We start from the raw sequence: 22,395 nt of genomic DNA on the forward strand, positions 1-22,395 counted from the left end.
TATTTGCATGAATAGTCAGTTATCTGAAAGGTCAAGGAGAGGGCAAGCTCCTGACTGTCCTGTGTGCTCCAAATAATGACGACTTGTTCTGGAGCAGGGGGAGGCAATGAAGACTAAGGAATACTTACAGTGCAATCATGTAGGCATCAGATGCTCTGACACAGCAGCAGAACACAACAGCAGTGGCAGCCACCTGCTAGTCATCACAGGAGAGATGGAGGGAGAGCAGTGAAACGCACAGTATTCTGAAGCAAAGAAAAACGCAGAATTGGAGCAGTCTCGCCTGTGCTTTCTGGTGGCCTTGAAGCAATGGACAAAGTAACAAATCTGCTTTAGAAGTGCTCTTTACCATACATCACACAATGCAACTAGGGAAAAATGAAGCTGCTATTCATCCAGGACTTCCAGGTCTATGGAGACTGCCATTGTTTTACCACTGACATAACAAAACTGCAATTGAAAGTGTCTCATGAATACATTTGGTAATTCCAAACATGTGTAAGACTTGGCATTTCTTCAAAGAGCCCTGAAACTGATGACTTTCTCCTTAAAGCAATCTTGGGAGCTGACATTCCTTCCACATCCAGCCCACTTAGGAGTTCCTCTGACTACATGTTAAAGCACATTCTTGCCAAAAACAAGGTACTACTACCTATAACACCCAATCTGAGGGACAAAAAGCTGTCATTAAAAGCTCTATGAACTACTGTTATAAATCTGGACCTTGACTAAAATTTCTATTAATAAACATTTAGCTATTCATTATGGGGAGAGGGTTTATTTAGTCTTGCAGATATTGATGTGATCTATTCCACATTTATCCCTTCAGCTGATTTCTATTGTGCGCTCCCAAGACTGAAACTAGGTTACTGTTTCATCCTTCATGACAGTGACGTATTGTATTACTGACATTTCCTGCCTGTTCATAAAAAAGGTCCTAAAAGGGTGGGTGGAAGAGTGAAAAGGACAGTTCAATGCATTCACACTTGACCTTGATCCCACTGTTAATTGCAGAATCTGGAATTCCAGACTTAGAGCTACCAACCCAAGCCTGTAACTTAAATTTTAAGGTTATACATAATTTCTCTCCCTGCACATGTTATTGTTATGCCTGTGTGACACATTAATGTGACCCATGATCTACTGGGAAGTGGTGAAGTATTTCAAGAAATTAATTTAATGAGAACGTGGGGTTTTATGATTATAAAATAAGAAAAACCTGGAAAAGTACATTCTTAGGAAGAGAATTACTGCCATATTTCAAATTTTTGTATTAACTGTGCGCTTAGATGGCAAGATAAGGCTCCATCTCCGACCATAGCTACACAAACCCAATTTGTGAGGTTCCCCCTGCAGCACTCAAACTTCATTTCACTTACAGATGTTTGTGCCACGTTTGAAGACTAGGATTTTAAACAAGTAGTCCTAGCCATTCTTGCAGTAACTGGCATCACACTTCCCTGTTACCTCCAGCAACACAGAAATATTCTTGATAAAGCCCAAGCACAGAGTTTCATGCAATCTAAAGAGGTTAGTATCATATGATAGGGATACCCTGAACAGCCAATAATTAAGTACAGGACTGACTGCCTGGAGGTATAAGGAATTGTCAACTCTAGACACACCAGAAAACAGATGAGACAAATATCTGCCAGAAATGCTTCTGCCTTGAGTGAAAGGCAAGGACTACATGGCTTTTGACATTTGCCACCATTTGCGTGCTTCCAGGCAAGAGTTAAATTATAACTCTTTTTGTTGAAGTCACGCTCACAGTTGTCACCTATCTACAGAAATGCTGAGAAAGAACTTTTGAACATTTTCAGTTATGTATATGGACCTTGTTAAACTTCTGGGATTTCAATACATGGATGAAGGAGCACAAAATTAATGCATTAATTGCTGTGTAGAAACTCACAAATGCTACTGGTCTACAGCACAGCAGGCTGGGTTAATAAAATCAGAAACGGAACAAAACCTGGGAGAGCATTTTTGATACTCTGGAGGCTTAGCCTTCCAAACCATAGTGAAGCCAATGACAACACATCTTTCATAAAGACCTTCCAATTATCTCAATAAAAAGTATCTCTCAGCATACTACATCAGGCAGGTGAACTGCATGAAAAACTCCTCTACACAAAACGCATTGTGACGGTCTATTAGAAGCTAGTGTTCCCCATATCATACCAGCAACTTGGTCTCAGAATGCAATGCCTCCAGGAGATGAGTCAGTGTATGCATTCGTCACTGATTACCCTGACTGCTCTCTGCTTCCTTTAAAAGCAAAGGGGTACATCAAGATTTAATTAGAAAACTAACTCAGTGCCAAGCTGTTGTTTTTTTTTTTTTTTTTTCCCCAGAGATAAAATCCAGCTAGAGATGCCTGAGATATCGTCTCAGTTGCAGTGACTTGATCTTTTAATCATTAGGTTACAGTAGATTGTTGTACACAATGCTTTCTAGCCAGAGTACAGAAAAGGGAACAAAAACACTTGTCTTCAGTTTGCTCTTCTGGAAAGTACACCCATGAGGAATATAAAACCAACATGTAAGAGTGATAGAACTTTTAGGGATAGATTATGCAGATTAAATACAAACAGCAATGCAAATTTGTGTATTCTGATTTGAAATACCTATTTTCAGTGTAGAAGTAAGTCATTTTCCAAATACTTAATGTGAATTGATTCAGTGCTGCTGTTTGGGAAGCTATGACAGCCATTATCAACTGTCAACATAGTTGTGTTAAGTCTGCAGCTTGTAAATATTTTCAGAAACTGTCCTTTATCATGGTTAGCTTTTTTCTTTCTTTCTTTTTTATTCCAATCAAGCATGTGGTAGTCTGCCATTTTATTGTCCGCAACTCAGATTATGATCAGTGTACAGAATCCTGTATTGCTGCAAAGTCAGGTACAAAAAGACTTGAGTGCCTTGCTTAAATGCCTTTCTCTTTTCTTTTTTTTTTTTTTTTTTTGATACACATTCCTGTGTAATATCAGTGTTATGTTTACTGATTGAGAAACTGCCTTCAACAGTGCCCCCTCTCAGTGGTTTAGAGCTACGGATGAGATGGCAGTCTGTTACAAACCCATTTGCTGGAGAAATCAGACTGACTGATGGCAGTTACAGCAAATCACACTAAGAGGTTACACAGTAGAACAAAAGTGGAAATCTGCTTTTTTACGTGATTTTAAGGAAAGAGGAAAACAATTACAGGATTACTGCTCTGCAGGAACTTCCTGGATTCTGAACAAGAGCTAATGTGATCAAACCTATACCACAACTGCAAGAGAAGGGATGAGAGACTGAAGAGCCAGGTGACATCATAGCTCAACTTACACTGCTGAAACACTGTTAAAGGCACCCAAACCAGCTTATTTTGCTTTTATTTCCACTGTATCCAAGGAATGACAAGAGTATCCATACTTGGATAATTACTTTCATTTGTAATAGCTGCAGTTTGAACTTATATGCTGATTCATGACTGCAGTTCAGCATGGAGAGCTCTGCAACAGAATGGACTTGATAACCCCACTCACTCATTTATATAAGGCAACAATAACTGAAAAACCTTTGAGGAAGGATCTCTACAAAACAATTTTGTTCAACATAACTGCTAGCTTGCAGCACACTTCCACTTCTCAAGAGCACCTCTGATACCCACAGCTTCTCCACTTCTTTTGAAACAAATGCTACACACTGTTTGCTGGATTCTCTTCTGACTGTTTAAGAAGTCTACCAAGTTCTAATTATTTATATGAACTTGACAACCAACTTCTTCCCTAAAGATGAAGTGTCTTCATTTCTTCTTAAAGCCTTACTTATAAATATAAGGATTGAAAACAATTATGGTTAAGAAAAAGGAAAGCTACTTCATATAAGATAAGATCAACTAGAGGGACTGCTATGAAAGAGATTTATTGGAAGAATTGCATAGTCACTATTACAAGAATCTGAAATTCATCTTTTCAGATTCTGACGAAAGAAAACCAAGATCCTTGTATTTAAAAAGCAAATCAGACCAGACTTGGTTTCACCTTTAGCCAAATGCCACACGCATTACACCAACAATTTCACTACTGCTCATTTGGTCTGAGTAAGGAGTGCAGGTTAAATTTTGCCTGGAGGAAAACAGATCGTCCTCTAGAAAGATGAAGGTGTGGACCATAATCAGTTTCCATCACCTAACATGGGACTCATCCTCTCATCACTGCTGTTACTACAGTTTTGGTTTGGTGGTAGTTTTTGTTGGGGGGGGGGGGGCGTGCGGGGGACAGCAACGACAACACGTCTGAAATCCTACTGGTTACGCAATCATTCCTACTGCTGAGTTGATGCCAAAAGCCTGGAATGCCAGAAAGGCCTTTCTAATGCCTAGACCTGCAATCAGGCTATACTTCACTGGGCTTTGCCTTGATTATTTTCACTTCAACTGCAATACAGACAGGAAATTTTGACAGAGAAAGCGCCAGGTTACATAACAGTCATGCTTTCTCTATATGCTTCCTTTCATCCCCTACATGACACTGCTGCTTCATTATCTAATCCCTTATTTAAACATGCAATTAAAGAGAAACGCTGCAGAAGCCACACCCTTGCCAGCTTCTCTTTAGTAAGCAACATCTTTCATTAGAGCAATTACAACCACTGTCAGAGAACCTACTTGTACGGCTTGGAATCACTGTGTATTGTATTTTCACTTTTCTCTGGCTGTCTTCTAGAGGAATTCTTTGCTCTAGAAAAGTCAGCTTCTAGATGCCTACAAATAAGCTATTCTGATATGCTATCTCTAGCATTATATAAGTCATTGGACTTGATATGCAATCTTGAATTCCAGCACTTGGTCTGTATAACCATTGAAGATTGTACATTGACACTTCAGTAGCACCCTTCAACCTAGCTGCTTTATGAAGTGAAAAGAAACTAGCAAAAACTAAGGAACACTGAATGTCGCAGCCCAGAGTAGAACAAAATATGGAGTAACAACTACACAGCAGTTTAATATTTAAAGAAAACAATCCAGCAGAACACCTGGGCACAGGGGGCAGGGTTTAAACCAAAAAAATACAAGACAGAATTATCCAACTTCCAATCCGGCCACGAGACAGCATCCATTGGTTTTAGACAGCATAAGGGAATCACGACAGGACCAACATCTCATCAGAAAAATGGATGTTCCTTTGGTTTGGTTGGTGTTAAAGAGCAAAACAGCTCCATAATGGTTTAAAGAAATTGGGACGTTAGCTTCACAACCTCAGTGCTAACATTCAGAGATGTGCTTTCCTCAGCCCATTCAGCTGACAGCTTTCGGTACTTCTTTGATTCAAATAAGAAAAGGTAAGGTTAACATGCAGCACAGAACAGAATACAACATCCCAAGCATGACAACAGCAAACAAGAAGGTCGGGAGCCTTGCTTGAGAATTCTTAATTTCTCCAGGACAGAGTTCTCTGACCAGAGGTTCATCCCTTTCCTGTGCGCATAATTTTACAGCAGATCCCAGGCATTGGCCTCAAATTATCAGATAAAATATTTTGTCCTTATCCTTCCACTGATAACCATTTCTGCAATGATTATTTTTACTTTATCAATCTAGTAAGCACTTCCTCAGTATTCTTCGAGTTTTCCTCAGAGTCCTTCCAGACTTCAAACAGCACCAAATATTTCCCAATGGAATTGGGAATTCATAGCTTTTGGAGGGTTTCCTTAAACTCTTCAAGAAATTAAGAGGAACGATGAAGCTGCAAAGTTTTACTGTGCATCTTTGTTCAGGAAAGCCATAATTTTGCTACCTGTTGTCCAATTGATGGGGACACTACAATCTGACTATAATTAAAGTCACCGGGGTGGAGTAGGAGGTTCTTCCACTGTGCTTCTGCCAAACTGTTCTGGAGGACAAATTTTTCTTGCTTTACACCAAAAGAAAACAAAAAACCCTGAAAAATGCCCATGTCTAAATCAGTTATATGGATTACTGCTTTAAATGCATATGGCTTTTTCTTTTGAAGCATTGCTTTTGGCACACATGGCTTTTAAATAGAATATTGCCAGCCAGCACTAAAGCACAAAATCCACCATACTCTGCAAACTGGTGCTTTGCTTAATACTCAAATTCAGTTACTGTGTGATGCATCCTTCTGCCTGGAAAAGGCAAGCCTGTACTGAATGCACTGACTCATGGATTGTCTCTTTTGTATCACTTCTATTTACGTAATCCAGCATACATAGTGGCCCCTCTTCAGGCATTTAGCAAGATCTTGCCCTTAAGTTTGTGATCCAAAGTGTGATCATTTGAGAAATGAATCATACAGTTATAAAGCTATGCAGTAACATTGAACCTAGGTAATACCTTTAGCCTCTGATGAACACAGCGCAGATGCTCTCAGCATCTCTGTGAAAAGCACATCTGCTGTTGCTACTGATCATAGGCATCCTCTGGGGATTTTGTTCTGTTTTCCTTTTTCCTCTTGAATCATTTGATTTGGTTAGATTCCAGTTCTACTGCACAGAATCCAACTCTGAGAACAAGTTAAGCTGTGGCAGGAAGGAAGGAACAAACGTGCACAATCCAAATTCCCTTGTGAGAGATCTATTAACCAATAAATAACAAGACTTTTATTACAGGTTCTAATTAAAACAGAACTTTTCTGATTTAGGACTTAAACTGTGTACTAATTCCAAAATTCAGATTGGTATGTTGCAGTAACATTCAAGCTCTAATTCAGTTTGAATTTGCATTGACTTAATGCACAGTAAAAAAAGGAAGGGGAAAAAAGTGTTCATGCCACCAACTGCAAATGATTGCTTTCGTTCTAGGTTCTTCATACAGACTGGAACTCAAATTTCTAAAAACACATGCACTGTGAGTCTCTAGACACTGTGGGATGACATTTTAGGCGGCATGGAGTGTGCTGAACATAGGAAAGAGCCGCTGAATAGGTAAATAGTGAAAGAGTATGTATAATTCGCTAGACAATGTCCCCTATACAGCAAACCTGTAATTGTAAGATCCAAGTTTTTCTTCTGTTTTCCCACACAAAGTTAAGAATACTTTTCAGAAGTCATGAAGAACAATTTCCTAATAAGGCAGTAAAGATATGAGCAGATAGATTTTGTACAAATTTTTCAATAGCTTTTACATCAACTGACAACAAGAAATTTTAGCCATAAATACTGTTTAGCAAGCAGTAAACCAGAGGCTTAGGTTAAAAAATATTCTGAATCAGAACAGCTGTATGTAACTAGCTAAGATGAAGAACTGAAGCTGACCAGAATGCAAGAAGTGTATGAAACATCCCTTGTCCTCCATTAGTTTCCTAAGACTATAAAATCAGAATAGACAAGGAGAGCAAGAAGAAGATTTTAGTATCATAGAAATAAATTTAGGTGATTAGTAACATAGAAAAGGCAGTATCTAATGGGAAAGTGCTGTTCTAAACTTGGACTGTTTAATGACTAATGATGGAAGTCCAGTTCTCTCATTCTAGGAAGGCAAGAGTTCTTGAAGTTCTCTTTCAAAGCGCACTCCCAAAGCAGATCATTGAAGCCAAACACAACAAACTTTGCAAGGGCTATTGTTAGTTTGAAGCAAACAACTTTTCAGATGTCTGACTGAAGCAAGTTATTAGACAAGCTAAATTCAGAACAGTTAGGCACTAACACCAGTTTTCAACAGCCATCTAACATGTATCTCTTGCGGAGTTATTTGCCAACTACAGTACTAGAATTACTACACACAACTGTATCACTGAACTGTAAAAAACAGGCAAAAACCAGACACCATGCAACTACTTTTTGCCACAAGACTGCTAGATACTAGCTGATGCAGAAAAGCCATCTATAACACAATCTTCTTGCTTCACTCCTTGCCACATAAGTATTGACCTACACGTAATGCAGCTTACTATGTATTGAAGGTACTGTTACAATTAATGACTAACTGCTGACACGTGAAACAGAAAAAAAAAAAGTTTCGTTTACTTGCACTTGACAACCTTCTGTTGAAGTTTTCATGCTTCCTCCTCATTGCTGCTGTAAGAGTCCCCAGAGCCAGGAGAACTGTGGCGATAAGTTTCTGAAAAAAAGCTAAAGGCTTTCTGCCATGTCCCAAGCTGAATCAGTTACTCTGATTACAATTTCTACAGCCAGCATGAGGAGGAGAGTGGCACTATGAAAATTAAGGCCATACAATCCAGGAGTAGCAGACTTCTGTATAAGCTCAGCGCTACTGATAAATACACCACTTTCCATCTAATTAAGTTACATCAAGAGATTTATCTTTCTGAAATTGGAAGAAGATGGTGTCCCCAGCAACTTAAGTTATCATCAACCTTGAAACTTCCTTCAAATTTGCACTGGAAATACTGAATTACCCTCTATTTCACCAATGTTTTAAAGACGTTACAGGTCCTAATTTTCTGATTTGTTTAAAAATAACCAGACATTTCTTTGGAGAATCTAACATACAGACTGTCTTACCTACAACTGATTTGGGACAAATTGAAATAAATAATATTCATCCCATCTTCCCTAAACTCAGGTCATCTTCAACTTTATCATACTGCTTAGACATTGTCTAATGCAGGTGAACAGATGACTCATTTAGTGATTAATAACTTCCAATGCAGCTGTCATCTGCAGGAAGGCTTAAACACTGACTTCTGAACATCAAAGCTATGCAAGAGCAAATAGGTGTAATCAAATTAATAAATAAGATTTTGCAAACTGAAACTGCTCCTAGCTTCTTCAGCACTAGGCTGAAAAATGATGTTTATTGTAGGAGTTTCTTCCTTACGTTCACAACAACCAGTCATTCTACAGATAAACTATACACTTGCAGCAGTCTTGCCATTGATCTTACACTGCAAGACAAGTCAACAAATTCTGGCTTTCTGCTAGCTAATTCTAACAGGATCTTATATCTGAGCATAAAAGGTGATTCAACAAATATTTAATACTGTCATTTTCTCAGCATCGCCCTATGTTTACTTACAAACTGCTGCCTTTTTTAATAATGCTGACATATTTAGGAAACAACTGTACTACTAAGTACCCAGCTGAAGCTAACAACTTAAAATCAAACAGGCTGTCTTGCAGTTTGCATGTTTCCATTTTGTTTTACCGAGTTTTCTCCATCCCATTCTTATTTCTCTTTTATTTTCATGCACTAAATTTTTCTGTGCTCAGGATCTAGCTTATTAATATTATTTTTGAAATGTTCCTCAACAGCAGCAGCTCTCATTCTATTCTTGCCCATTTTTCACAATACCTACCTACTTTGCACCTTATCCCATAAATCTTCATTTTCTATTTTGCTGCCTGTTTGTTTCTCAAACTGTTACCCTGATTAATAAGGCTCAGGAAGTGCCGTAACTCACTCACCAGGCAGGTGACCACACATAGCGGGGCCCCATCGATCAATCTGGACCTTCAAAATAGGTATCATTCCTTACCTAAACGATCTTCCCTGTCAATACCCTAAGCTGAAATGGCAGTTGGAGGCAGGAGCAACTAGGCCACAGTTTTAGCTGCTCACGATAAAGTAGTAGATGGAGGAATGAACACACATTTTACGCTCCAAAGCTCATGCAGAACAGGCTGCAACACCACCAGTGCTCCTGCCAACATGCTTCACTCTTTGCCTGACAGAGCCTCTGTCATCCAAGTACCTTAGATCTCTCCCTCAGATATGTATTAAATGCTGTATTTTGCAACTTGAGCATCAGTTACAGTCGGAGACAAAACTACCACTCTAGAGTGTTCAGAGCAACCCATAGAAATAGTAGACTTCCTTGGTCATTTGCCCTGTTTGTATGAGAGCTCTGCAATTCACTCCACTGGAAAACTGCTAAATATACCTCTTTGTGAGGCTGATCATTTTCAGATACCTTGCAGATGTAACTAAGTTACTATATAGGAAATGAACAATGATTTATGCTGATCTGAGGCAGGACTGAAAATGAGCAAAAATGTGTAGGCTTTTGGCATTTATTTTATGTTTGACAGTTTCCTACTGGCAGTCTTCATGTAGGTACCACATCTCAAGCAATCATTGTAAAGCCCTAAAATACTCTTTCAAAGAAAATGTACATTTTTGAAAAGGCTTTCTTGTGGGCTTTTTTTTGTTTGTTTTTTAGTTTTTTTGTTTGTTTGAATAAATAAAGTGGCCTCGAGGATAAAAAATGTTTCTGGGCTGACTCCAGTTGCTTTCCTGGCTTTTTTCCAGCGACGTTCAAATCAGGGTTGTTCAAACTAGCAAACAGTAGTTTTGCGGTTTACTCATACAAAAAATTGGGACCTCTGGTATTTTTTTAGCACACATTACTAACAGGGTTCACGAGTACCCTCTTCTCTGTCATGTGGTTCTGGCCGTGCATAAACATTGCTTTGACCAATACGGGCAAATTTAGATACTTCCCAGAATAATTTGTTGCATTCTCACGACAGTTGCGATCCCAGACTGGATTAGATCCAGTGGGAAAATGTTTAGACAAAGTACTGCACCAAACAGCACTCCTGAGAGATGTGCCTGTGGTTTGCCTCTAAGAGAAAGTAAGGTTACAGAAAGATATTAAAAAATGTCATGCTATGATAGTATGTTTCAGAGCAAATGACCAATTCACAGGGAGTAATACTCCAAAGAGATTTCAGGCCAAAACAATTGAGCATCCAGCAAATGTGCAGTCATGCTCATGATCTCTAACACCAACCATTTGGTTCAGCTCTGTATAACTCAAATATCATGACAGTCCAGAAATGGAAACCAGAAAAAGAAAGGAGGCACATGGGGAGACTAGCAAAGGAAGCTATCACTTAACCCTCTCCTCCAAACACTCTCCCTCATTATCTGCTAGATTTTAGGTTTCAAGAGTCCTTAGTAAATATTTAGCTAAAAAGACCGTACTCATTCAGTGATCAAACATGAGAGGTAAGCATGTGGGGACTGGGAGTTGGAAAGCGCAAATGCAGCATGAAATTGGAAGCACGAAAATGGTCTTAGCACCTCTGCTATGCTGCACTAGCCAGAGCATAACCAGCAGGTTGAGAGAAGCAACTGTTCCCTATATATAATAGCAATAGCTTCCACAGCAAAGGAAAAAAGATGACAAGCAAGACCATTGTGATCAAAACCATCACAGGAAAGTACCAACAGTACACGGTCACTGTTACTAGGTAAAAATGGAACTCAGTGAGTGGCTGGCTTTGGATGCCAGGCATAGCCAGTCTGCCACCTCAGTAGTTTTGCCTCCTCAAACGTTTCTATCTGCACTCACATTTTACATAGAGATTTTCCAATAGATTTGCTTCCTGTTCACTGCAGAGTTGTGCTGGAACAGCTAAAGTCCAACCACAGCTCCTTTTGCACAGTCAGAAGCGACACAGCATATAATGGTTGGGGGCAGAGAGTTTATGTCCATCACAATTTATAATTCTGTAGTAATACTAATGGCTCCTTTAGTGTCTCAAGTATTTTAGAGACTTAACTCCGATACCAACTTAGGCTACAAGTTGTTCCACTGTGAACAGACAGAAAGTAAAAATGATAAAACACTTCTACCAAAACATATCTGGCAACAAGAACCAATGAGACAGCAAATGCAGAAGCTCCACTTCCTTAACTACAGTTCAGCTCCTTAACAGCCTTTGCCTTCTCAATTCCCAACACTTAAACCTAGCCTATGCCTCTATTCATTTCTTCTCACCGACTAGTCTGGAACAACATTTCCAAACAGTTGCTTGGGTTTTGGTTTTGGTTATTTTCTCCTTCCTATTGGTTTCCTCCTTCTTCTTGCATTAGAGTCGTTTGAACTTGTTCTACTTGTGCAGATTCTGCTCAAGGCAATGAAGTTATTTCTATAACACTTCTCACTCAAAACATTTCTACTCTCAAAGGCATTTTTGCCTTTGCCTTCAATTTGCCTGAAGACTACTATGCAAGCTGCATAGCCTTGCATTTTCAGTCCCTTCAAGTGAATTTTATCAATTTTTGTTCCTCTTATTGTAAAGCAGATTGCTCTGAATAGCAGTTAACTGTATGTGCACTTTCATACAACACAGAAATAATGAATTATGTCTGTAAGTTTGACACACATGCTGTTAGAAGTTCATTAAAACTACATTCTTGCAGTCATCTTGTGAGAGTATGGTTATGAATGTATTTTCTGACTCAGGTGACATCATTATTCAGCTTTTCTTATACTCTTTTGTTTGCTAGATTGTTACCTAAAGCTGTTTAGAACCTAGAATATGTGAGAAACGGACATCATCTGGAGACAGCTTCTTGTCAGCCACTGATCACAGATAACATTACAAAAACTAATTCACTATTATTATTGTTAAATTACTGTTAGAAGTAGTACTAGTTACTTTCATTCACATCTTTGCTGTGAATGCACAAAAGATTCTTTGTAAACCAGAAACTAAATCGACAGCAAAAGATAAACAGCCAGAATACATAGGAATGACTTACTAGTTCTTAAACTGTATGTCCTTCATTTTATGTTTATTCTCGGTGTTTAAATTCACTTCATTTCTAAACCAGAGGTCAAAGTGAAATTTGATGTATTTATTTTCTCAGTGTGATGGAATAAGCAGAATGTCATGGTGTTACTTTATGACAAATCATGTTAAGTTACATTACAAACAATGGCTTAGACGTTATCTGAGGTGTATTTTGAAGCAGTAACAGCATAAAGCTGAGACCACTTTTCTCAACCTGGGAAGCTGATAATTGTGGTGCCTTTGTGGACAGTCTGGTCCAGGAAGGAGAGGCTAAACTTCAAGGTCCATGGGCAGAATGGTTCATTTTATCAGGGTGGGAAAAGAAATTAGAAAAAAATAGAGACAAGAAATGGAGGACCTCTGAGCCAACAGCAGCAGAACCAAAAACCTTCTTAAGCTTGTCAAAAACAGTTTCTACAGCTTTTAGGACCTAAACAGGATTTTGGCATTACTGTGAAAGTATCTAAGCCTCTATTTAGCCTCTTCCTTTTGCATAAATGTAAGACACTGAGGGAGCTGGGAATGAACAAGGAATCAAATAAACATTTCAGCCTCCTATATTGGACCACACCATACAAACTGCCAGCCCTGCAATGAGCTATACCTGGGGAGGGGCAGGGAGTGGAGAAACACTGTTAGTATACCATGCCAGTTCTGGAACACAGACAGCATCTCTATGAAGCAGACAATGTTCTTATACACAAAGACATAAGAAGTGAAAGTGAGAGGATTCTTGCAAAGAGGTCTTGAGGCTGGTTAGTATGACTCAGCAGTATTGCTATGGGCTATTTTTATACCCCTAGATAAAAAGTAACATGTAAAAACAGTTAAAGCTCAGTGGCTACTTAAGATAATTTAGTGGGGCAGTTCATTCCACTGTGGCTCATCCAATGCATCTCATTTCTTCTACATTAGATGAAAGGAACATGAATAGAAGTCTACTTCCAGAGCATCAAAGAATTACTTATCACTCCAAAAGACTGTTTCTTACACCTTTGGAAACTAAGACCTAATCAAGATACTACCAAGAGTTGACCTTACTCATCCACAAAAACATATTCCAGGGCTGCACAACTGAGGCCTCGTTTTATATAAACAGAGCACCATGACACACAAAGGCACCACCTCTTCAACTCAATTACAAGATCTTTTTCTGAGATAAATACAATTGCTTGAAGTTAAATCATATGCATAGCAGAAAGAAAACAAATAGAAGAAAATCTGTTTTAACTGAAAAAAAGAGTCCTCCCTGAAAATTCCATGCTGCCTGTAGCTCCAATGCACATTTTAAGAATATATTTAGACCATTAAAAAAATCTGATGTATTCAAGTCACACCACAAGTTTGCTATTTCAGCAGCCCATTTCCAACAACGGCCAAAACTGGATGCTTACAGGAGAAGAAAGGCCAGCATGCATACTTGCTTAATAGATGGTAAAGATCTGGATACAATTTAAGCCCCAAACAAAAGAACATACTAAAATCCCTATGGTTCTGAGATCTATGAGATCTGAAGAACCTAATCAATAGCATGTATCTTGCCACTCGATAAAGAAGTATTTCTTATGCTTTTACAGGAAGAGGGAAAATAGCAGAAAATTTTATCATCAAATCTCAGAATCTATGAAAAAGAAGTGGAATACAGCAGGAGAAAAAGACTAGCTAGCAGTTGCATTATTAAATTATCCTCATTAAGACAGCTTCACTGAGAGACAACTGCAAATTTGTATTCATTAAGTTATAGGCTAAAACCCAGGGTAACAAATTTTATTAGCCTCCTGAACTCACAGATCATGGATGTTCAGGCAAATATTTGTCGTCTTGAACAGGCTTAGAGTGAAAGCAATCAATATACAGTATTATTCATTGCACTACGACCAAAAATGCTATGGTTTCATAATTGAGCTGGGGCTTGAGGATACGCTAATGCTACCAGGAGTCTGGGAAACACGTTGTCTGGGAAAGACAAATGCACTTCAACAGTGGAAAGAGTTCAGTCCCTTCTGAATTAAGCAGAAGGACACAGCAATGTACATTCAGTTGCACGACACAAGCCTACTGTAGCAGGAGGCAAAATGCTACAGAAAGTAATCAACTACAGAGACAAGCACATACCACCCCTCACCATCTTTCTTGCCATGGTCGGCATATGTAGAATATATCATTATAGTCAACCCTTACCATGGACTGCATATATCACAGGCCTTACATTCTGTCATACCTTTAATACCTCTGTTACCGACCTCCTTGAGCTGTATCACTTGATAGGTTAACAATTCCAACGTATATTACGTTGTCAAAAAATTAGAGTGTTTGTTCAACTGACAGGGCAACCTCTTCCGGTTTTAAACAACAGTGGGCCCCATTCACATTGCTGGCAGCACAGACCATGTTGCTATGTGCTGTTATGATACAAATAGTGTCAGAACACTAGCTTATACAAAAGTCAGAATGCTGGGTATGGAGGCAGCAAAGAAACTTGCTACTGCCCACTACTGTGGCACGTAGTCCAAAAAAATACCAAATATTATCATTATATTACTCTTACATTTGAAATTTGGTTCCACTTTTGCTGTCTATTCTTTTCATTCCTCTTTCCCTTCCCTTAACATTTCACCATCTTTTCATTTATATATAACATTTAAGTTTTTATTTCAAAAGCATACATGCTCTTGGCCTCTGAAAAATCACCAAGAAATTACCTTTACTTTCCACAGTATGGACCTAAAGCACCCAAAGTATATTTGCTTGTTATATTAATAGAATTCAGAAAATTGCTCTACAAAATTCCTAAAAGAGAATCAGCCAAAGTTAGACTTGGCATCCGCACAAGTCTCAGTTATTTTTTTGAATACTTTGACAACACTCTTATGTTATTGTCTCCCGGTTCATTTTTCTGCTCATGTATTCCCCAAAGAAGGAAAGAATGGTATTCCTGTTCTCTGAATAAGGACACATCTTGCTTATTAGAGTGATTCAATTATGTATTTTCCTTTCTCCTTCTTGAATTGTTGGATCCTTGGATCATGAGGCTTCAAATCCTTCTAACTCTTGCTCTTCCACATGAGGGCACAGAAGTCATCCTACTGTCTCAAAGTAAAAGAAAAGAGAACAAAATTTTACCAGCAGAGGAGACGCTTGATTTCAGTTTTTGTCTTTTCAGCTGGATACTGCAAAGGGAGCCTTCAGAGATCACAGAAAGTCTGTTAGTTTCCTAAATTTAATTTAGTAACACAGAAAAGCTGAGAAATGCTGGCATGAGCAATGTTGCAATGCATACCCCCAGCTCCACAAGGCTCCACTTTGTTTCACCTGTGTGTTCCTAGAGAGAAAATAAAGGTGAAGTATGAACAGGGTTACTCTCCTATAAAGCTGCTTCTGAAGGAACTCTGCAGTCAATTGAGACCATTTTCATTTTCTTTCTTGCATTTGATCTTCTCTGCAACATATTTTTCGTATTACTCCTCACATTTTACTTCCATCTGGTTTCAGCTTTTGATTAGAAACTTGGAAGTTCAACTTTAACAGCTCAATGCAGAGACCTGAGCTGCTTCCAGCCATTTTCCTCCTTGAAGGATCTTAATTTAGTCATATGGTTCTTTTTACTGCACCTCTGCCCACACTGGAGGCTATATCCTTAGTAAATAGTTTGCAACTCTTGCGAAGAGCAAAAAGCCCTAACCTCTGCAAGCATAGGAGGGTTTTGTTATCCTGAAAGAAACAAAACCTACAAAACATATGACACTGCTTTAAAAACATTTGCTATACAAAGTGTCATTATAGAGAAGCTGCAAATTGTCTGGTTTATCAGACAGGATACAATATACTTTTAAATGTTAGTCAACAGTTTCACCAGTAATATAGGACCAAGAGTAGCTCGGATATCTGAACTCAGTCCAGAATTCACTAGAGAGTCACCAAAAACCAGTGCCCAAGTTACTGCTCAGAAAAAAAGAATTCAAAACATTCAGTAGTAAACATTGTTTTGATGGGATATCCATGTCCTTCTCCATGAAGGATCAAGAGAAGCTGGCATTCATCAGTTCTGTAGTCAGGTCAGGAAAGGCTGGTGGATGGCCCCATTTTCACCACTAAAAAAACCATCTTTACCTTAAAAGCATTAAAACAACATACTGAGTCAGAACAAAGCCTGATCTGTATCTACTCAACTGTTTGCAACAGGGCATGCCTGTAAAGATAAAACAGGCAGGCACATAAACACTCAACATAAATGTGGGTGTAAAGACAAATTGGTAATTTGGGAACAGTGACTCTCCCATAACACCTCAATTCCAGCAGAATAGCCAGAAGTGCTTAATTCTCAAGGACCTGTGAAAGTCATGAAAGAAAACTGGATATAAGCCAACATCAGAAGCAAGAAAATCTTGTGATTTCAAACATCTTTTGAGCAGCACCACAAACAATAATTTTCAAAGGCATTCTGAATCACCACCTTCCACAAGCATCCATGAAAGGTCACCTACCTAGCCTAGAAATGCAGAAGAGACCCGTAAAAAAGGCATTAAACTGCTAACTGTAAGAATCAAGGAAATTGATTTAGACTTCCCACATTTCTGAGCAATCAAAACAAGACAGCTAAATAAAGACAGAAAGCAGTATTCTGATCACAATGCTATGAAGAAGCAAGCTTCCGTATTCATCCTGCTTTTGTCACTTTTGTATTTTTTTGTCTACATTCTGAGCCTGATAATACCTCATCTGGGCTGCACTTTAATATTCTTTGCAATATTTGTTTGCAGAGTTCACAGTGTAAAGATTTGAGACATATGTAGGACATATGCAGGAGATATCCTGGAACTCTCTCATGTTTACAACTCAAAGAGAGTTAAGAGATCTGAAAGTTGGTCTGGATTGTCCCCTAGTGGTCCCCACCTTTCTTGGGGAGCAGAACCCAGAATAGACTGTGTGAGTGCTGATTGTCATGTTCATCTCACAAACTGTGGTCGGTCCATAATAAGCGGTATGTTTGCCTCCTTCCCTACAGCATTTTCTGCTCAGCTTGCAGTTCGCAGCATTTCCCAAATTCTTCACTACAGACCCTTCCTGGCCATTTACTTCCAATGCTGCACATGTGATGATGCTTGTTCCTACACAAATGCATGATCTTTTATGTTATCATATAAGTTATAGCTACTCTTTTAGAGGTTTTCTCCAATCTGTCAGTCATTTACAGTTCTAGTTCTGTCCTCCTCCATTCTGGCAACTTTTTGTAGCTCGTTGCCATCCCTAAATTGCTTATGGAGTTTCCATTACATTACCCAGGTTATGTTAAAGAAAATATTGGCCAACACAAGATTCATTGCCATTTACCCCAATAACTTCACTTGATACATGCTTGTACGCACTAAGAAGCACAAGTAACTGATGCAGGTTATTTCACTGAAAACATTCAAGGAAAAAGACTGACTTTCCAGTAACTTGTCACAGATCTTTGATCACATTTGTCTTATTTTCTTCAGCTATGCAGCTTAGAGAAACAATACCATACCTAAAATCTGAAATGCTTTTTTTTTTTCAGTAACAAGTTAAAATTTGGAAACCAGATCCGCTACCAACTCTGCCCATGCACAATTTTAATTACCTCTTGTCCAAATCAAGTCATATGTTGTCACATGATGTTGTCAGTAGGCTTGCTTTCTGCATGTTTTTCTATGTTCAAACAACAGAGCACTATTCTGTAATTTAATTAGAAAGTCGACAGTTCCAGACATCCTAAGGCTCCTGCTGTACATAGTCAATCTCCTCCACGTTTGACCTCAGCAATTGGAGGGACTCCTATGTTTTTATTAAAAGCTCAGGAAAGTACTGTTTATGTCTCTCTTCTTCCAAAAGAAGTTTTTGCTCTAGTTCCTTCCTTTCTGTTTAAATCATCTCCCAGCTGCATGTGCAGCCCAGCCATTTTGTTCAAGGTAATACTTATTACCTACTGTTCTGCTCTTCTTTCTCACTTCTCTTTTTCTTTCCATATTCTATGCCTTCTCTGATGCCAATTTCAGCTGTTTTTCTAAGAAAGCTCATGTTCCTGACTGCAGACAGCAGCAGGCCACACATGCAGCAACACAGGAAGACCCAAGAGAAACTGTGGTATTAAGTGGCTTAATTAAATACAATGAACTAAAGGATTGTCTTGGAAACAATCTAGTTTAAGCTAAAAACCAAATCATTAGCGCAGCACCCCAGAATTTCACTAAACTTTCATTCCACCCAAAAATACTAAGGAAGGAAGTTCACCACAAACTCCAAGTCATGTTCTTTCCTTAAAAATATAATAAAAAATAAATATATATTTGCAAAACCTCCACTCAGTAGAAGGAAGGGAATTCCTTCTTATTCCAGACATAGAAAGCTCCTCCTAGAGAGGTAAACACTATTCAGTCTTAAAAGATAAGCTCCCTTTCCTAAGCAGTTGGAACAAGTTGTGCGGTAATAAAATAATGCAATAAAACAACACCATAATGCTAGAACATGGTGAGCATTAACCAGTACTTTACACATTGGGATGAGTTAGGGAACATACTTTTATCCTTGCCCATGGCAGGGGGGTTGGAACTAGATAATCCTTAAGGTCCCTTCCAACCCAAACCATTCTATGATTTTACACTTGACGCCTGTGCCTGCATATTCTGTAATCAAGTTCTCCAAAGATACAGCCTACATAGCTCTGACAGCTGTTTCCTGGCTGAATATGACTGAATCATATTCAGTTCTAAAATTTAGAAATTAATCAGTTAAATGTGATATAAGTGTGCTGAGAGTTGAACACAGCCTTCTGGAACAAGAAATTTTGTAGCTAAAGTTTTATACAATTACAGAGCAGAACAGTTAAGGAAAAATATATAGTGAAGTGTCTTGTGAAGTTACAATAATTATTGTTCTGTCTGATGGCATCTGGGGGATTACATTAAATTTCTCAGGTTGGTAAAAACAGGTTGTTGGTTTTAGAAAGAGACAAGATGGCAACAAGACAGTCTTTCCTCTTTGCTTACCCAATTCTCAGTCTAAAAGGTTATTAAGCCTTAGGATCATCCCCATTTACAAGTCCCATTCACAACAACTTTTTTTTTAGCACTGCTTTTAATAAAGTACAGGGATTCTTATGCCAGAGACCAACCAAACTACAGCAGTGTGAGTCTACCCATGGCCTTGTGGTAACTCCTAGCACCCAAAAAGTTAAGCATGTAGACAGAGAGGTTCTCCTGTACACAGCAGCATAACCATTCACAAGGTTACTACAATTTGACACCTCGTTACCCATGTGCTCTAAATTCTGATTACAACTAAACTGCAAAAAAACCCCTGCAAGATACTTCAAAGAAGAGCTTTACAAAAGCTAATAAAAATTTGAGGATTCAGGTGCTCAGGGTTTCTACTGGTGTGCTCTTAACACATGGGCATATGGGACATACATGGAAAGCAATGGATTAGAATCGACATGCCTGTAGCAGAAAGTAGATATGTGTGCCCATCCACTCATTCCACTCAGGTTTTTGCACTAATCTCATTAACAGTTTCCAAGCATAACCCAATACTACTCTAAAGAGCAAAACCAGCATCTGCCACAAGACATTGTCCCTCTTTCCTCATCCATGGGAAAATGGGTGGAGGTACTCTTACTTCACCCTGTGCCTAGCTTGCTACTGGAGTCAGATCAAAAGAGCACACCTTGCATTTGAATGGAATGCAAAGAGATCTGAGCTGGTTCACAGATCCTGTGAGGGCTTGTCCAACAGCCTTCAGCCAGCTATTAGCAAAGCTTTATCCTCTGCACACAGTTTTTCCTTGCTACAAGAAGCATCATGCATGCGTGTCAGACTGTCAAATAACGTGTCCTACCTCAAGCTACTGTGAACAGGAAAAACTCCCACTGTGACTTGATATTCATGAGGAAACAAGTACAGAAAGCTGAAAGTGATAGGTCAGCAATACAACTTTTTTTTTTTTAAAGAAGCTTTTCCCAACTTCAAATTATTTAACTTAATAAGGGCAAAATGGCAGCCAACTAACTAAATGGAGCCAGCCAAGACAATTTATCTGGCTCCCAGTATGGCTCTTGCACCCCTCTCTGATCAGAAAGCTGCATTTTCATATGTTTGTTTGATTCTGGTCTTATCTGGAAGCCCATGCAGCTAGGAACTGAAAAAGCTAAATTCCCATTTGGTTGGCTCTAAGTTCCTCTCCCTAAGGAGGGCATCCTTTAGCCAACAGAACTAAGCTGAGCACGTGTGAGTGGATACAGAAGAGTTTAAGGAACCGGATGCAAGAAAGCAACCAGGGCAAACACAGCTGGAGACACGAATCAGGACCACAAGCAGAGGTTTAAATGAGAGGAAAAAAAGAGAGACTAAGGGCGAGAAGGAGTTAAAATATGCCACACAAGAATGACTTGTAGGGCCACAAAGGGAAGGAGCAGATGAGAAAGATTAAAGAGAACTAGAACCAGGAACCAACACTACAGGACGGGCTGCAGGCCTAGCGATAAGGGACAGAAGCAGCAAAGTCACACCAAGCCGGCAGTGAGCCCAGAACTTTCTAGGACAGGCCAGCCGCACGAGCTCAGCAGGCACCAACGGCCCCTGCTCCCCCCGCCACAGCAGAGCCTTCCCGGGAAGGCCCCAGGCCCCTCGCCCGCAGGCTGCCGGCGCCTCAGGCCGCCCCCCACCGCCAAGCCCCACCACCGCTTACCTGCTGCCTCAGCGGCCGCAGCTCCCGCCCTCCCGGGCATGCCGCCGCGCCCCTGCCTCCCAAGCGGGCATCCGCCCGCGCTGCCGGCGCCGAGCCGTAGCCGAGGCGAGGCGGACCGGACCGGACCGGAGCGGGCCGGGCCGCACGCGCGCCCCCGCCCGCCAGCTATAGGCCGGGTCCAACCACGTGAGCGTGCGGTCCCCTCAAGCGAGGGGCGGCGGGATCCGCAGTGCCCTCGCGCGTCCCCTCCGCGGCGGGAAGCCAGCCGGAGGCGGGCCCTCCTGGCGCGCAGAGCGCGCGCCCCACGGCACCACCGCCAGCGGCCGCGCCGAGCTGCCGGCGGGCCCTGGGGGCCTGTCCGCGGCTGGCGGCCGCGCGGGGGGGGGGCAGCCCGCCCGAAGACAGGCAACGGCTGCCGTTGCCTCCTGCATCGCCCTGAGCAGGACCGCCGCCTAAGGCAACAAACCGCCCGAGGCCCGGCTCGACTTGTGAGGGTGTTGTACGACTGATGCAGTACTTCTGTTCTGGGGGTCCTCCACCATACTGGCGGGCGTGAAGAACCTTCTGGTGGGAGCCCCTCCAAAATCTGAAGGGAGCTGAGGAGCCGCATGTGGTGCTTGTGATAGGAGGGGACTGTCGTCTGGCTGAGGAGGAGGATGAAGTAGTTCCAGCCCTGAAGAACAAATGAAATTACCTAGGGAGAAACGTAAGGAACAAAGGGGCTGTGGGATTTGAAGAGACACAAAGACTGCCACAGAGGATGCCGAAGTGGTGGTGGCAGAAGCGAACAAGACGGGTATTAAGATGTGAAGGACGACAGGAGGATGGGGCAGGGAAGGATGAAGACAAGAGATTGCTCGAGAGACAGCAGGCAAAGATGGAAAGATCACTAGATTGGCCAGTAGTTCCCCTATGACTGGGTGAGTGTGATTAGCAAAAAGTAGATGTTCCTTAATAGATAAAAGGAGTCTATGCCCTTCATAGGCAATCTCATTCACCAGAAGGCCTGTAAATTGCCCAGAAACTCAACTGTAGCTTGTGGCTTCCTTTCACTGATAACTGCAAGTGAAGATGCTGTGAATTGGAGTTTAGTTGTGTCTGCTGTCAGGGCATAAGGAGAATTGTTTGAAACTCAGCCAAATACGGCCTGCTTTGGAGACAGCTGCCAATTCTCAAGCAAAGTTTGTTTTACACCTA

The 22,395-nt window shown here is 40.4% G+C and overlaps 1 protein-coding gene across 1 annotated transcript in view; it reads right to left on the reverse strand.

Annotated features, from left to right (window-relative positions):
• LOC115335284 overlaps positions 1-21,808 on the reverse strand; it is a 111,870-nt gene extending 90,062 nt beyond the window's left edge. Inside the window, exon 1 of the mRNA XM_041119919.1 lies at positions 21,199-21,808. Within this exon, the coding sequence (XP_040975853.1) occupies positions 21,199-21,808 (610 nt within the window). The remainder of the gene's footprint in view (positions 1-21,198) is intronic.
• Positions 21,809-22,395: the final 587 nt, after the last annotated feature.

This window comes from Aquila chrysaetos, chromosome 24 (assembly GCF_900496995.4).
Source record: "Aquila chrysaetos chrysaetos chromosome 24, bAquChr1.4, whole genome shotgun sequence".
NCBI lineage: Eukaryota > Metazoa > Chordata > Aves > Accipitriformes > Accipitridae > Aquila > Aquila chrysaetos.